Source organism: Ptychodera flava, chromosome 17, assembly GCF_041260155.1.
Source record: "Ptychodera flava strain L36383 chromosome 17, AS_Pfla_20210202, whole genome shotgun sequence".
Taxonomy (NCBI): Eukaryota; Metazoa; Hemichordata; class Enteropneusta; family Ptychoderidae; genus Ptychodera; species Ptychodera flava.
In genome coordinates, this window is record NC_091944.1 from 38,169,127 (window position 1) to 38,186,457 (window position 17,331).

Below are 17,331 nucleotides of genomic sequence, written 5' to 3' on the forward strand. Positions count from 1 at the left end.
TTCCTGTTTTCATGTATGATGTGTAAGATGTTTCTCTTCTCGATGACAACTGAAGAATGTACATTAATAAATCTATAAAACTATATGAATTTTAGCGTAAGTCAAGGCAGTCTCGACGTTAAGGGTGCTGAATGTAAGCCGTACATAGCTGAGTCATTACGCTAACAGTGTCCGGGGAGACAATCAATGTGATGCAGGCAAACACTCATATCTGTAATTCTATCAGTAAAGGCAATGTGTGTTCAACTCCGAGTCAGGAAAACATGTCGGTCAATGGAAGCCTTTTATTAATTTTGCTCCTACCGTTCGACAAGTCAGCAGTCAGAGGCAGGGAATTTGTCGTTCGGAGAGGCTTTGGAATGGAACATCGCCAGAGCTTGGTATTGTTCACTTCGTTTGGAGCGACTCACTCCATGTATTGTTGAAAATATCAAGTCTTCACCACACCACAAGCATGGGTGCACACGTACATTCACAGAGACACACAAACACACACATACACACACTCACATGCACAAATGCACGTACACACTGAACAATTTAAAGAGTCCAATATAATAGAAATAAACTTCATTGTTCAAGCTTTTCATATTTAATTATCCGTGCAATCTGAAATTGTCAGCATTCATTTCTAGAAATTCTAGCATCACTCAATAATAAATTATATTCTCATCCGATAGAAAACTTTTTGGTTTCAAATTCTCATGTCAAGAAATGCACGATCGGATGAAACAATATTCTAACTTTGTAAGGTTTTCATTACTTGCATTGTGTAAGATATACACTTTAATTATCGATAATTGAACTCTATCTGAGCTCAAAATTCAGTTCTCAGCAACATCTTCGCACATTAGACAGACATACAGATTATGTGGACATAACATTTAGTCATTTTGATACGAGTATGGAAATAGATAAATTAATTGTGCCCATGTTCCGCCTACAGAAGGGTAGAAACACATTTATGAATAGAGGCATAAGACTATGGAATACTCTACCCTCATATATAAAATCTCAAAAAGAACTTTGTAATTTTAAATCTTTAGTGAAGAAATATGTTTAATTTGTACGCTTTGTGTTTTTAAGTCTCGTCACTTTTGATGTACTTTTGTCAATTTTATTCATTCTACGTGTCTGTTTTTTATTTGTTTGTTGTGTACCTTTTGCTTTTTATGCAGGACGTCATGGGAGATCATAGAACACCTTGTGTGGGAAATGAATTGACTTATCCTGTTTAAATAAAGTAAAATAAATAAATAAATAAATAAACTGTATTATACGAATCGGAGTAAAAGACATCAAACCTTACAAGTGACGGATGTTAATCTTTTGACGCCTTCTCTTAGAAACGGATGGAAGCTCGGTATGATGACAATAATTTCAGACTGAAGTTATCTGTCCCATGAACCAATAAATTTTGATTTTTTCAATTCTTTACCCGGTATAGTGTTGCTGACAATCAAGACTAGATCTGATTATTATCAATCATCAATAAATTACACTATTATATATTGAAATGATCAACAACAACCTGAAGAAATCCATTTTCAATATCACACGTTAGACAATAACACCTGCACAGTGCAACATGGAAGTAACTTCGATTTCATTGTATTTAAAACAGGTGCAGTAAACCTCCTCAGAAATCTGGCGACGATAAAAGAAGACGGATCGCATACAAGACAGGGACGAACATACTTCATGTCATCGAAAGAACAATGAACCCAAGCTGGCGGAAATTGTTGATCACGTTAATTTTTTAGCGAATAGCAAACTACGATCTTTAAACGCTGTTCAGAGTTCACCTGCATTGATATCAATGCATCAACGTTTATTATTCAACTCTTTTTTTGTAATTAAGATACACGATGATGATTTTAAGTTACATAGTGTTCACAGACGTCTTTAAACAACAAATGACTGTATAATAGCACATTACAAATCAAATGGATTTGACTAAGACATACAAATGCTATAAATAATCCTTGCATTTTCCTTCAGACTTAGGGGCAGTAAACTGTCAGATGCATACAGTTCATAAAAAAACTCGGAAAGTAACATCGTAATTACAAATAAATTTCAAAAGAAGGACAGGTAGATATCATGGACATCGATGAAGATGAATAATGCATAAACATTTTACGTGTTTCCAATACTTCAGTCAAAGAATACGGACATAATCCGTTCAATTAACTGTCTCAACATGAGGAATATACATAAACAGAAAATATTTTCGGCGAAGAGGCAAGATTGCTATAGACTGTACAGAATGCAACATCAATGATAGACACTCATATATCCATGGCAACGGTTGCTAGGGTATGCATAGGTGACAGACAAACATATGGAATGTATCCTTTAAATATTTGACAACCTTCAAATGAAAACATAATACATGTATACATTAGTTTATGGCAGTGTTATTGTCAAGATGTACAGCCAATAATAAGTCTATGTAAGCTACTCTAAATCCCTGTTATTCTTATTTAGCAATCGGATGGCCAACGAATAATCTTCACAGTGTTTGAATCGCTAAAACCAGTACAATGATCCATCGAGCAATTTTTTCAATCTTTAGATGGTAAAAGTGCGCAAACAGCACGTAACACATCATTGTTGTGGATGGCGCCAAAATCGAGATTGATCGATCTGTGAGCCCAGACAAAGGGCACACACGTCAATCAGTTCATCGACAAAGAACTCTGGGAAGGGTGGAAGTATTCCACAAAATATGATACAACTTAGAAAACTAACGAATATAAAACATTAAATAACCACATATTATAATATACAACACTTGATCATAGCATTGAGCTCCTGTTATGTTAGATCAACAAACTCATTGTCCAAAGTCGTCATTCAAACGCGCTTTGTTGAAACTATACACCAAAGCAATATCCGATATTTTATATTTCATCTTACACCCAGTTTCGAACGGAGAAATCAAAATGTTTGGGTTTCGTTTACGCCGATGAGAAATTGACATGATTCAAAACAGGTACAAAATGGGACATTTCCTTCGTTGCCATTAAAACGTGTATTTCTCAAGTTTCAATCTGAGATGCACAGTAGAATCGCACATGGAAATAAACAACACCTCAATATGAGATTTATCAACTACCACGGTAGTCGAGGAAATCTGACTTTAAAACAAGTCATTTGAAATAGCATAAAATATGTGATGGCTGCAATGCATTTCTGCATTTGTTCTGCAATGCAACCAAATGGAGTTCACTTCAAGATTTCCTGAGTGTCCTAATTTTGAAATGGTACTCCTTAGTTTATGACGTTTGACAAGTAGTTACCCGCACTAGGTCAACTGTTCTACATGCATGCCATCCACCTGAATTCCGACAATGCATATGCCGATTTTGGAGAAAATAAATGCTGAATTTAGAATTATTCTAAATTATTCGGCAGAATGGAAGAACCATTGCAGGATGTAGAAAACAATGTAATGAATAAATAAAATGTTTGAGATAAAGGAACCATGGAAGTATATTTTGTAGAATTTACGTTTTCTTATAACATTACAACTTATAATTTTGATTTTCAAAATCGATAATATGGTTCTGTGCGTAGTGGGTATTCGGACATATCAAGGGACGGTAGCTTCTAATTTGTGATAACAAGAAACTTTACAGCTAATGTCCTCTTTCACGCTAAAATTGAGAATTCTCATTTTAATTTCGATAAAGACAATAACAGAGGTAGAGATTCGCTGAGACGAACGAAGACATAATGGCTTATTTTCGCATTGTATAATCAATTATGTTCACGTGAAAACTAACATTATACAGTGATTTGCAAATCTAACATGTTAAGTAGCTCTATTAACATGCAAAGAATGGCAAGAAATATGTAAGCATATACATGTTGGCGTACAAAACAGCAAAGTATCGCCATTCAATAATGTTATTACCCTGAGAGACGTTTATAAGTGCCTATACCTGATTAAGACCAATTAAACTCTTGGCCAAATAGTTCTTGGAATTTTGTGTTATACGGTCGGAAATATGTATGGAGCTGCTCAATTATGGTCGAGTTGACTTCCGGGTGTTTCCTGCCTTTAGATCTTTGCAAGCAAGCCCTTGTTGTACCATCAGTCATACAATAGAAACCACGTGTCTTATTGAAGTAAAAATTACTTCTTGAAATTGCGCTTTTCAGGCCAAGGAAAGTCTCAACTTTTTTAAGTTCAGTGGTTGGATTCGAGACCAGTGTATCGCCATTAACGATATGGATTTGATTGCGTGGAAAGAAGTCTAACCAGCGTGCCATATATGTGACATAGATGCTTCGTTTAATACACTTGTAATCTGCATTCACTTGCCCGTCTTTCATTGCAAGATTTTCAAACGAATCATATGTTACACCGCGTTGTTGCATATTGGTCAGAATATGAACGTATTGTGAGATGGCACGTGTTGTGGGTTCTCTCACAATGACGAGTATTTTCATGTCTGGGTTCAACGCACGTACTCTCTCTGGTGTTACGTCGGAGTCACAATATCCTGGTGTTTTCTCAATCGTTATTTGATTCGGCAACGACAGCGGCATCTGTCGTCGATACCATTCCATCCCCCGAGAGTAGTTTTCGTCCAAGTCAAAAAAGTGCACCTCGCGTAAAGCAATTTTAACATCAGGGTGCAAGTTTAACATTTTCAACAGCGCTCCGGTTCCACTCTTTTGGATGCCTATCACTAACGCTCCCGGTAATCTTCGACGTAGTTCATCGCCGTGAGAGTTAGCGGCCTGCAATGACTGGGGTACAGGATTAGCGACACCGCCATCCGTGTCGTCAGGACAAGGATGATCTCGTACATAATAGTAGAACTTTTCGACGAGAATCATTCCAAAGACACATACTATCAACGTCCCTACAATTATCTTCTTTGTAGACAAAAACTTCTCCGTAACTGTAGTCATTTGTGTAGCTTTGTTAGGGGATCTTCTTCATCAATTCACTCGCCTGCAACGAATGCAAGAAAATCATTAACTGTTGTGAGCGTACTAGTCTATGGGTGATTCGTAGCATTAAACATTAGCAAACCGGAAGGAGAAATGGAACTAGTGACTATACAATGTGTATAGAAATGACGAGTGCGGGTTTTTCCACATTTTGAAAGTGTACAATTAGAAGGGAGAAAACATTTCACTCATTAAATTGGCCTCCCCTAACTTTACAATGTAGTGTACTTGTGGCATATTGCCTAGCTGCGAGAGTGTTCATGGCTGAATCGCAAATTCTACAAGACTTTCCCTTTGCTAACTTAAAAACATTTGGTATTCCCGGTCACTTTCAACAAAATGGCCACATTGGCTGACCTTGACCTACAGAACGGCTAATTATATTACAATGTTTTCACGAGACTGTATCAAAGGCAACTTATGAAGAAATATTTGACATCACAATGAAAAATTGTAAACTCATTGTTATGCTGGAGTTACGTATTCGTCGAATATTTAGAATCGTTACTGTCACGATTCCAATTGAAATTTTGACAGATTTCCATAATTTTGGCGCAAACATACATACATACATACATACATACACACACACACACACATACATACATACATACATACATACATACATACATACATACATACATACATACATACATACATACATACATACATACATACATGCATACATACGTACGTACGTACTTGCATACATATATACATATAGACAGACATGATATATGGCCATATTGGAACACGATTGGAATATATATATATATATATATATATATATATATATATATATATATATATATATATATATATATATATATATATATATATATATATATATATAATGTAAAACAAAACAGGTCAAGACGCACCAACTCAGGACACCAAGCTCTTCATTTATAAAATTTATTACACCGACGTTTTGTGGGAGTAATCCCACTTTATCAAGGTTAAAACAATAAAAAGGCGAGCAGGAAACTGCCCCGCTTTCCTTCGAACCCAGAAGTCGAATGGTCAAAGTGTGTTCTATTCAATATTTACATACTGTTCCTCTGTCGTCGATTGTAGAAATTGTAGAAAGGGGTTCTATTCTCATATATATATATATATATATATATATATATATATATATATATATATATATATATATATATATATATATATATATATATATATATATATATATCTCTGTGCCCAAGTTCAGAGGTTGCCATAAAGCCATTATGGTGATAACCTGGAGGGCACATTGTATACATTTTGTATATATATATATATATATATATATATATATATATATATATATATATATATATATATATATATATATATATATATATATATATATACACACATTTGGAACCAATTTGGCAGAATAGGATATTGTTGTAATGTGTAATGTTTAAACTTAAACTCATCTATTTTTCTTTCTTTGCAATTCACTTTTTTATGTGTATTTTATGTGTAACTTTCAGCAATAGAGCATATAACAGTTTTGATAAATTTGAACAATGAAAGGATTCTATTCTCAAAATTAGTCCTAATCGTGTTACAGGTACTTTTTAATACTCCTAAAGCTTAACACAAATCGCACAATTGTACTCCATGCAGCCACTTTGTTGTGTTAAGAGAACTTACAGTGATCTAGACCGTAACCCTCTCGTCTAGTGCAGAATGTTTCGGGGTTCATACGGTCTCCATCAGAGACATGTTACCAAAGGTTTGTGTTAATATTGCCTGTAAGTTCTGACAGACAATGTGGTAGCCCTTTCTACAATTGACGACAGAGGAACTGTATGTACATATTGACTGGTTATAAGGTATTAACTGAACATATAGTTCTCCATACGGCTAGAGTCATCCAAAACAATTCTCTGATGTTTCCATAGTGACAGAACAAAGGCGAACAGGGAATTTATATCATACATTGATTGCGAAAACACAGCGAGTTGATTGGTCGAGACGCGAAAGACCCGTGGTATGTTCTGTACGGCCGCTGGCACACGCGCGAGCTCTCGCAAGAGCAAAAATTCTTTTTTGACGTTTCATGCCAGAATTTCAATATATAGCTATGATATAATAGCAATAAATCACTCCCAGTGACGGTATACCACTCGGTTTTGACCACTTCACTTCATATATGCACTCGCTATCGTTCGTGCATATATGTCGTGAACTGGTCAAAATCTCGTGGTATGCCGTCGCTGGGTGTGTTTTATTGCTTAAATAACCTTTAAATATTGCTGTACACAAATATAACTTGTGAATATATGTATTTTTACACATTCCAGCATGTTCAGTTTTAGCCGACCGCATGCCGAATTGACAGTAATGTTAATCAATTAAATTTTGCCGATTACTCTAGGGGCTGTTTCACTAACGGTAAATTATCTAGCCGTTATGTATCGTCTAGACTGCAGCTGGTGTTTTAACGTTCTGCAAATCCCTAGTACACTACAGTCAGACTGAATATAGATCCTTAAAAGGAGTTTACGAGGATATATATGGACAGAATTGGTTGTGACGTTTTATGTTAAGTGTCCCATAGTTTCTATTCTGTCAACCCAGTTGGAAAGTTTTGCGTTCAGTAATTGTGGCCTATATGCTCTGTGGCCATGTTCATCACACATGCAAACAACGCTGTCTTTCGAAGTTTTCAAAACATGTTAAATTTTCAAAACTTTACTCACTCGGGGAGGGGTAACACCCTCCCTGCCACTCTCTACTAACCAGAAAGCTGGCTGCCTTTTTGGGTGTTTTTATCGCCCATGTACAATATTTCAGAGAACCTTGCTTGGCGTACAGGTTTTAAAAACATTCATCATGTACAGCTTTTTGAAAGTTGAGCTGACGTCATCTAGTTTCAAATCGTTTTTCTATCGATCATGTTTGCAATTTTACAAGAAAACCTGAATAGTCATGTGCACAAAATCAAATGTGGAGCCCGTTGTTCACCTATGTGGACCTAACTTATTTTGGAAGGGGACTTCAAACTTATTATGTGTTGGAAGGTGGTACTTGAAATCTTTTTGGAGTTTGTTACTAAAAAAATCAGAGGAATTTTTCTAGCATCAATTGTCCCCTCCAGAGATGTTTCTGAGCGCAGCCTAATCACATTTGATTATCCCATTGGTTTTCTTAAAACACGGTCGTTCAAGTAGATGTGTTTGCTGTGATTGCCCGATAAAGGTATCTGCATATCGGTTAATGTGTTTTATTGTAGGCCACACCTGTAGCAACTTGAAGTGTCTGTCTTCATATCACTCAAACCAAACATGATATAGATTAATCAAATGTCCTCCCGATTGAATTGTTTTTTTTAAATCATATAAAATCACACTGGTCAACACTTTCCTTTGCCGATATTATGTCTTTGGGCCGGCAAAATCCAGGAGGGGGGTCACCTCAAATTTGAAAACTGCAAGGGGAGGGGGGGGGTCATGTATTTTTCAAACAGCTCAGAGGGGGGTCACTTAATTTTCATAAGTATCCGTCCCGTCAAAAAGCAGTTTCAGTGTTCAGAAATATTCTGGGAGATAAAAATGATTCGTTGCATGATTTCATTCTCTGAAGTCATTTAACTGTAAATCTGAACAAAAGTATAATTATCTGTCACATGAACATCTTGACTTGGCAACTCTGAGGCTTGTCCTATTGTAAATCAAGCTCACTGAGGGCAATGAACAATTCCTATTGCTTACATATTAGAGATATAGCAAGTTTTGTCAGGGAAATTATTTAACAGTTACCTGTACTGAGACTACTGGTACCATGAAAAGTTAACTAATACTTTTAGGTGAAATTCCAATATCATAATTGTTGTCCACATCTGAACTTTCAAATACCCTATTTGAATCAAGTTCATTTGTATCAATTATCAAACACCTATTAAAGCACAAATTAATTTAGCATTGGAAACAAATTATTCATAGTTTCCTCATAGACTCCCATGTACAGTTAATCTACATTTTAGTATAATTCCAAAATCCAATTTCTGGCAAACACATCCATTTGTTACCACCCTAATCTAATCAAGTACATTAATATCAATAATCGAGAGTATATAAATACACGGGTTTACCTATTTTTGTATTGGAAAAAAATTATTCATACTTTCCTCATAGACTCCCATGTATAGTGGATGAACATTTTCAGTGAAGTTCCATAATCAGATTTCTTTTACACATAATATGCACCTTTAACCATCATATTCTAATCAAGTACAATTATGTTAATTATTGAACGTCTGTATATGCACAAGTATACCAAGTTTTTCATTGGAAAAAAATTATTCACAATTTTATCATTGACTCCCATGTATAATGGATGAACATTTTTGTGAAATTCTAAAGTCAAACTTTTTGTCCACATGCCAGTTGTAACAACCCTATTTCATTTAAGTATATTTATGTAAATTATCAAATATCTATAAATGCATAGATATAGTTTTGCATTGAAAAAGTATTACATAGTTTTCTCATACATTACCATGTATAGTGAATCAACATTATCAACAGCTGATTTTCAATTAAATCCAAACATCAGAATTTTGTATTGCGATCCACCAGTAATTTCTGTCCAACCCCTTTGAGGGGTAATTTCAAAATTATAGCAAGTCAGAAGGGGAAATCTGAGTATTGTAACACCTTATGAGTTCGTAAGGAAGGTCATTTGAAAAAATCTGAAATTTTTTTTATTCTATCGCTCCATATCCCGCCCGAGGTGTTTGTGTGTGTAGCTTTACTCAAGCAATGTGTGTGTGTGTGTGTGGGGGGGGGGGGGGGGGTCATGAAATTTTTGTCATCTTAAAAGGAGGGGTCATGAATTTTTTGGCACAACCGGTAGGTGGGGTTTCACTTATTTTGACTGATACTCAGGAAGAATTTGCCGGCCCGCCCCCGACCATAATAACTGAACGCTCCCTAATATCCGATGTGAATGAATGTATTTTTACTGCTGTCACGTGTATACCTGATGATGCCTAAAGGCTAAATATTTGATTTTGAACAAACTATTTTCTGGTAAGAAACAAGAGTTCTTTTATGTGAAGGACGTTAAGGGATGACAGTTCCAAGATGGTGCCGGTGTCAAAGTTAACACAGCACACGGCAGTAGTCAATTTAATTAGTAAAATTTAGCATTTTCATAAAGAAAAGAAATAAACTGTAATGCGATACTAGAGGGAAAATGACAATCTACGCTCAGTTGCGGTACGCACACTTATCGCGCAGCTGAGTTTTTCCTTCTTCCGGTCGTTGATTAAACTCTGTAGTCGATGTCATTGTATTCAATTTTGAAGATCTTTTGTTGAAGACAGAATCTCGAAAATAAATGCATTGTCTTCGCCAAATATGCATCACAGTCAACACCTAACATACTAGTATTGTAATAATCTGCACTTACTTTTGTAGTAAAACCGATAATATTGTCAAACGAAAGCATGACCACGCCAGATTCAGTTGGAGAGACGATTTTCAGTTGAAGCTCCAAAAAATGATATTTTTGACTGAGCCACCCAAACTAACAGTGCGCCGTTAACAAGATTTCCAAATGAGGCAAGAGCATCGCCGAGCGGATGCGACGGCTGTAAATGGTAATGTGGCGCCGATTTGCTGTTTGTTTTTGTCATGAGACAGGCAATTACGTCGGGTTGTCATTAGTTTCAAAGGCACGTACATTAGCAGCTTTTCAGTTTCGTCTCGGAATGCAGACTTTTGTTCAGAGAACGTTAGAACGAGTAAGCAACGCACAGTTATGGGTCATTTCAAACATAAGACGCCCACATAAAAACCCATTTTCTACAGTCAGACAGTTTGGCATCAAGCTTAGATCTAGTTTAGCTTGTTACTGAGAACAGGTCAGCGATCACGACGTGTATCAAGCCTGAAATGATTCCTACATGAACCACTGATAACTGGGTCAAGGATTATTTATGTATTGCTCCGGACAGATAACGTTCTGCAAACATATTATAAGAGAGATAAAATTAAATACACGATAAACATATGGAAGGTGATATAACTTCCTATTGCTAAAATTAGACTTTATATAATAATTATTATTATGAAAGTCAACACATACTCACGAATGTACAAGTAGCGACGTTATAGCTTTAACAGCATCTTGGTATGTTCGTGTGTGATGAATAAACATCCGAAATTTGAATAACATTTGATGTATGTTGCTTTCAAAGAGGCTGTTTTGTAAATTTATACCAACAGCTAGTCATCGGTGTCGATGTCATTTTCTCATGTATGACCCAAAGCTAATGTTTCAACAACGGCAGTTCAATCCAGTAACAGTTTTGGTCATTGGCGGCAGAACTCTGACCTCATCTACGTCACAGATATATCGATATTGGCTTTGTGACTCGTTAATGACGTATCTGTGACGTAACCCTTTGTATAATTACCTACATTTAAAATTGATATCACGCTTAATCAAAGTAATTTACGACAAAGATGGACGAATATTCGTCTTTTGTGTGTCATCAATGACATTATAAACCTGATCGAAATTTGATATCACATAAATTACTTTGGATCATGGTCTTTTTTCTGGAAGAACTAAATACCATAATTACACAACGATTGTGCTAGTGGCGCTTGCCTGAATTGCGGAAATAGTCGATATATTGTGACAAGAGGGGTGATAATGGCGAGAATGTTAATTGACCCAACGAGGTCACATCCACTCTGAAATTAGATATATGCAAATGGTGTTGTCGACATGGATACATTGACTTGGTGTGTAAATTTAATGTACCAACATTTCTTCATATCTCTATATACTAGCGTAGAAGTTACGATTGATAAGTAGGCTGATGTGTTTCTGAACATACCCGTCATAAATTTTAAACTTGTTTCCGTTGCCGTTTCATATTGTATGCATGTATAGACGACACAGTCAACACAGCCTTCTGGTATGAAATTCCACACACATTGTCGAGTTTCGAATGACTCTGCCAGTTGTTCTCCTCTCGCCTATCATATTTAACTTTCGAATCAGTATTAACTATGGACGAGGACATGGATGAACAAACCCAGAGTTATTTATCCCCGGTACCTATAAAGATATGTAACTATCATTTAATATAGCATCAAGGTGATATGGTAATGAAAACTGATATCTATTCTGTACATTTTGTCAAAAGAAATCAGGGTTTTTACATGTTGCATATGTTGTGAGGAAGGTCTGTCAAAATACATTCAATTAATGAAACACAATATGTGGGATGTAACCAGTATTCTAGACTGGCCGCCAGTCGCTTGGCTTGTCCCCTCAGAGCACTTACTGTCCGGCCAAGGCGTTGACCCCACGATTTAAGAACCAGCCTACCACCTAGCCTTTCAGTCTGCTGAGGTTCATTCATTCAATTATTTTGTTTTGACATTTATACGCCTACAGACTTCGGGCAAGTCTGCTCATATTCTAATTTTGACACTTTTTGACTTAGTGAAACAAAATAAATACCAATTACTTGATGTGCAAATCTAGCCCTTCCAAAGTTGCGTTATCGTGAAGGGGTAGACTTACCACGGATTTTCTTTTTATCGAGTTCTTCATCATTTTTATCACTCAAGAATTACGTTTTGTTATTCAGCAATCTAAAGCACGCTGAGATAGAGACGGAAAAGAGGTTGCCAAGTCTCCCTCACAGACAAAATTGATGGAGAAATCTGACAGCCATATAGTGGACAGCCACAATCCAAAGACGAAGCAACTCTAGTCAACTACAGTGATCTAGTAACGCCCTTTAATGTCTCGTAAAGTATTATCTCGAGATTTCATGAATCGACATTTAGTTAATTTGCATATTTGTGAAACATATTGCGAAATAAAAATACCAACAAGACAATATATATCTCCAGTATGGTTAATGATAATGTACTTGCAGAGTGACCTTGGTGGGCATGAAAACTCTTCGGAAAAAAAAATTGAAAATTCCAGGGGAACACTGCATTTGTCTGACCATGAATGCTATTTTTGTACATCCAGGGTCTTACGTAAAATGGTGTTTCTAATGGCATTGATATACTCTCTGATATTACATCAACAACAGCAATAGTCTATGAGATAACAATTCTGACTTGACAGCTGCAAAGGACACTTTGGACTTTACCAAGCTAAAAACGTAAAGTACAACAAATTCGCATTATTTACAATGTGACTCAGTCCTTTCTCGGCGAATTTGTTCAGTTAGATCATGGAGGTACCTGCTACCTCCATGGTTAGATTGTTAGAAGCCTGAAAATAGGTTGCTGCCTTCTCCAGGACATTTTGCATTGCAGTCATTTCTGTTGAGACGTCGATACTTAACTGCACCTGAACAAGTGACAAAAAACGTACGTATTCCACGAAATGTTATCTGACAGAGGAGAATTAAGGCACCGGTTAACTTGTTCCACTAAAGTAAAATCTTCACCTCTATGACCGTACCACCTCAGCCAGTTTATGCATATGCTCGCATTCATAAGGTTCAAAAGGTTATGCAAATACCAGTTCCGTTAAGGAGCTTGTGTCAAGGGGGCAGATGACATAGAATATTCATTCGTGTGCCGATTAGGCCTGCCGGGAATTCAACAAAAAATCCTTTGTTTGATTTTGTTAGCAATCTCAAGTGTTCTTTGCTCAGATTGCTGAATGCAAACACATAACCGGACCTCGAATACAAACATTGATACGGCTTTGCTCCACATTCACTGTACTTGACGCTCTCATCTCTGCGATCTTCGTTTTTCACCGTTACTGTCACTTTTATCTCATACTGAACATACTGCCCAACCCCTTTCATAATTTTCTCGAGCCAAAAAGTGAGTCATGTTCAAAAAGTGAAGGCTTTGATTTCAATTCCTATTGAGGCTGTGTGCACTCTTGCCATTTCTAAAGATTACGCTATACCAGTGTTTCATGGTTCTGGTAAAGTCTGGACAAGGTCTGAGACTATAAGAGTAAATTGTTATTTGTTGATGAATTAATCCGCATATAGCTGTATTGATTCATGACTTTCGATGTATTATTCTTCAGTATCGACACGATGTCTTAGGCTACTTATAGCTTAAGGTTATCTGTACATGACATAAATAAATGTTTTAAAGACTTACTACAGTATCGCCTGTTGAGCAATTCTGTGTATTGTGTGAAAACACACCATACTGTTAGACGATATCTCACAAAGCTAGATTGGAAAGCTAAATGATGAAACACGATAACACAGTTTTGCTACCACCCACTTACCTGACCTTGGTACAGAACACACGCCATATTGGAAGCTATCTATGCCTGACGCGCTTCGCGGATAGATTATATGGCTTACAAGGTGAAAGGTCACATTCATCGATTACTGATGTGATACAATAGGCAAAGATAATTGCACTTGTCTTATCAATAATTTACATAATAAAATCTGCAGCTGAGCTGTCATTAATTAGTCGGTGAATTTATACAATTTAAGCTAGTTGAAACAGGCCCTAGGGTCTATGGTTGAAAGCAACGTTACCTAAGGTGTGGTGAGTTAGTCATCTGCCTCGGCCGCAACATTAACAAGCAATGGAATGAGAACGCTGCCTCACTATCGGTGGAATTCAACATCTTGAGTTAGTCTTTCAGCAACAGGAAACACTTAGCCATCAACCAGCAATTAAGTCCGCCACAAATGGAAATATACAGTTCATAATCTCCTAAGGAAATAAAACCACTCGTAAATTACCGTTAAAAGCCTTCTGTTTTAAATTAACGATGTCTCTTGACAACCGCACCATTTGAAAACACAAACCATTTACTATTAAAAACCGAAAATAAATCATGCATTTAATAATTCACAAAAAATGCCGGTCATTATTTTGCTGTGAATTAATTTAAAAGTGCAAAATTGCACTAGGAAGTTCCAGCTAATACTAGTACTTGGGCCTCACACATGATTACAATGTAGCTCTGTGCAAAGCTGAACAAGACGATACGATGATAAGCTTACAATTGGTGCAAACCAAACGAGAAAGACATTCACTTTGGCGACAAAGACGATTTAAGGCCAATTTAACCTGTACAAATTTTAACAACAGTTCGGAACATTTTATTATTACTTTTGGTGTGGGTTTGATTTTTATCGTTAGTAAAGTGTGCATGGAGTTGCGCCTGTGTTACTTGGCTGCTGTTCAGTATATATTCGAATATATCGATTCACCGATGAGGGCGACATCATTTCATCAACTTGAAAACTTCGGTCTTATAGTGTTGGCCTGTTTATTCCTCATAGTCCGGCTTTATCTGTTGTCAGTAGTTCATTTCATGTGTAACCTTGAACTAGAAAAGAATGAAACTTTATCAGGGAAATCAACGACTAACGCTTTACATAATATTAAACCATGTCAATTCATCCCCGTCACAGACTGAAGGTGAACCAACTTTTGGTCAAGAAAAAAAATATGTTGCCGGTGACCCGGCCGACCCTTCTTTAAGTCACCTACTCTAAATTACGCGAAACTTTGTCGTTTTCTTATCTTCAAATAACAGCGAATAGAAATGAGATTTAAAGGTTCCCGACCAACCAATTAATCCCATTTTTCTATTCACGTTGCAGTAAAGTGTAACACATGACTTACGTATATTTTATTTATTATTATTATTATTATTATTATTATTATTATTATTATTATCAAATCGAGTCGATAAGGATTGTGACTTGGTGTTGTTAAACAAACACACACACATATTTCAAATATCATCAGCACGCAATATAATAAAAACACCAAAATTGCAAAATAAAAATAGTATAGAAAAAATTACAACCAATAAAACTACTGCGGAGTGATACCAAAAAAAACTGTACACTAAAACACAACATTTAAAAATTGCGAGATCAACAAAGTTGAACTGCCCTTGGATAAAAACCGTTTTTGAAACGGTTTTTTCTTGATTTAAAATATCTAAAGCGCCTCCCAGATGAAAGAAGCTGGAAAAGACAGTGAGCTGGATGCGTCTTATCAGCAATGATTTTGTATGATTTGCGAGCAAGGCGATCAAGGTAAATAGATTCCACAGACGGTAACGTATGTAGTAAAATAAGGAATTTTACTACGTGTGTGACGGCTGATTCGGACAGCGGATTAGCAAGTTTGCAATGTTTTCGGAGCAATTACAGTGGTGTATACACAAGTTGGAGGGGAGATAAGGACTTGTCGGTAATATATAAAGCAGTCAGACGGTGTGGAGTAGAAATCTTTATTTGAAATACCACAGTCAAAATTAATAAAATTACTTGTAGTAAAACAGAAAGCAGTCAGACGGTTTGGAGTTGAACTCTTTATTTGAAATATTACAGTCAAAATTAATAAAATCAAATAAGGTAAACCGTTGCACAAAAAACCCTCCCTCCCCTCCCCACCCCAGGGGACTGATTTCTTTCCCTGTGATATTTGTGGACTTTGATTTCTTATAGTCGGTAATCTTTTAGAAACCTTGCCAGAAACTCTTGGCGTTGTTTGTTGAGAATTGAAATTCCAACTTATTTCTATGTCTGGCCTTTGCACTATTTATTGCTTTCCTTACTTGATACTTTGATTTTTTGTACAATGCTTTATCACCACTTTTGAATGCTTCATCTTTCTCGCGAAATAGAGACTTGACTTCTTTGGTAAACCAGGGTTTATCGTTTGCAAAGGAAACAACAGTTTTTGTTGGGATACAGATGTTTTCACAGAAGTTAATATACCCAGTTACTGTGTCCGTGTACTTGTAGATGTTATCACACGAGTCTTTAAAGACGTCCCAGTGCGTGCATTCGAAGCAAGCTTTTAATTTCTCAATACTGTCAACGGACCATTTCCCAACAACCCTTTTCCGTTGTTTTTCTGACTTAAGCTTTTGTCAGTACTACGGGTTGGAAGCAGATATACCATGGCATGAACGGAGTTGCCGAGAGGAGCACGAGCAATGTAGTGGTAAGCATTGGAAATAGTACAGTAACAGTGGTCGAGAATTCTCTGATTTCTGGTATTTGGGCAAGTCTTTCCGAAGATCTGTGTGGGTCGCCAAGAACAATTACGACAGAGTCCGGGGAAGCGGTTTTCGACAGCTGAAATCTGATCAGCAAGTTGATGAATGGCAACAGGTACAGATGCATGTGGCGGAATGTACACTCCGATAATAACCTGAACAACCAGAAAGGTAAACTCTCTGGGAAGATAAATTGATCATCAACATTTCCAGATCGGGAGAACACGATTTTGAGAGTATATATAGTAGTGTCACTGCACCATCTCTGGTTAACCATAAAACACACACCTCCTCCTTTCAACTTGTGAGAAAGTTCGGGAGATCTATCGGCCCTGAGCAATGAATAGCCAGGTGGTTCAA

General features: G+C 36.6%; 1 protein-coding gene across 5 annotated transcripts; it reads right to left on the minus strand.

The window, feature by feature from the left end:
* Positions 1 to 1,793: 1,793 nt before the first annotated feature.
* Positions 1,794 to 14,302, minus strand: LOC139116276 (heparan sulfate glucosamine 3-O-sulfotransferase 1-like). 5 transcript variants are annotated; one of them, XM_070678878.1, is made up of 3 exons: positions 14,215 to 14,248; positions 11,819 to 12,042; positions 1,794 to 4,972 (listed from the first exon to the last, which is right to left on the minus strand). In XM_070678878.1, the coding sequence occupies exon 3, from the start codon at positions 4,927 to 4,929 to the stop codon at positions 3,955 to 3,957; it is 975 nt and encodes a 324-aa protein (XP_070534979.1). In that variant the 5' UTR covers positions 4,930 to 4,972; positions 11,819 to 12,042; positions 14,215 to 14,248; the 3' UTR covers positions 1,794 to 3,954. The 5 variants fall into 5 exon arrangements, with proteins under 5 accessions (XP_070534979.1, XP_070534977.1, XP_070534980.1 ...); XM_070678876.1 differs by lacking the exon at positions 11,819 to 12,042 and having other exon boundaries at positions 14,215 to 14,302; XM_070678879.1 differs by lacking the exons at positions 11,819 to 12,042; positions 14,215 to 14,248 and adding an exon at positions 11,059 to 11,490.
* Positions 14,303 to 17,331: the final 3,029 nt, after the last annotated feature.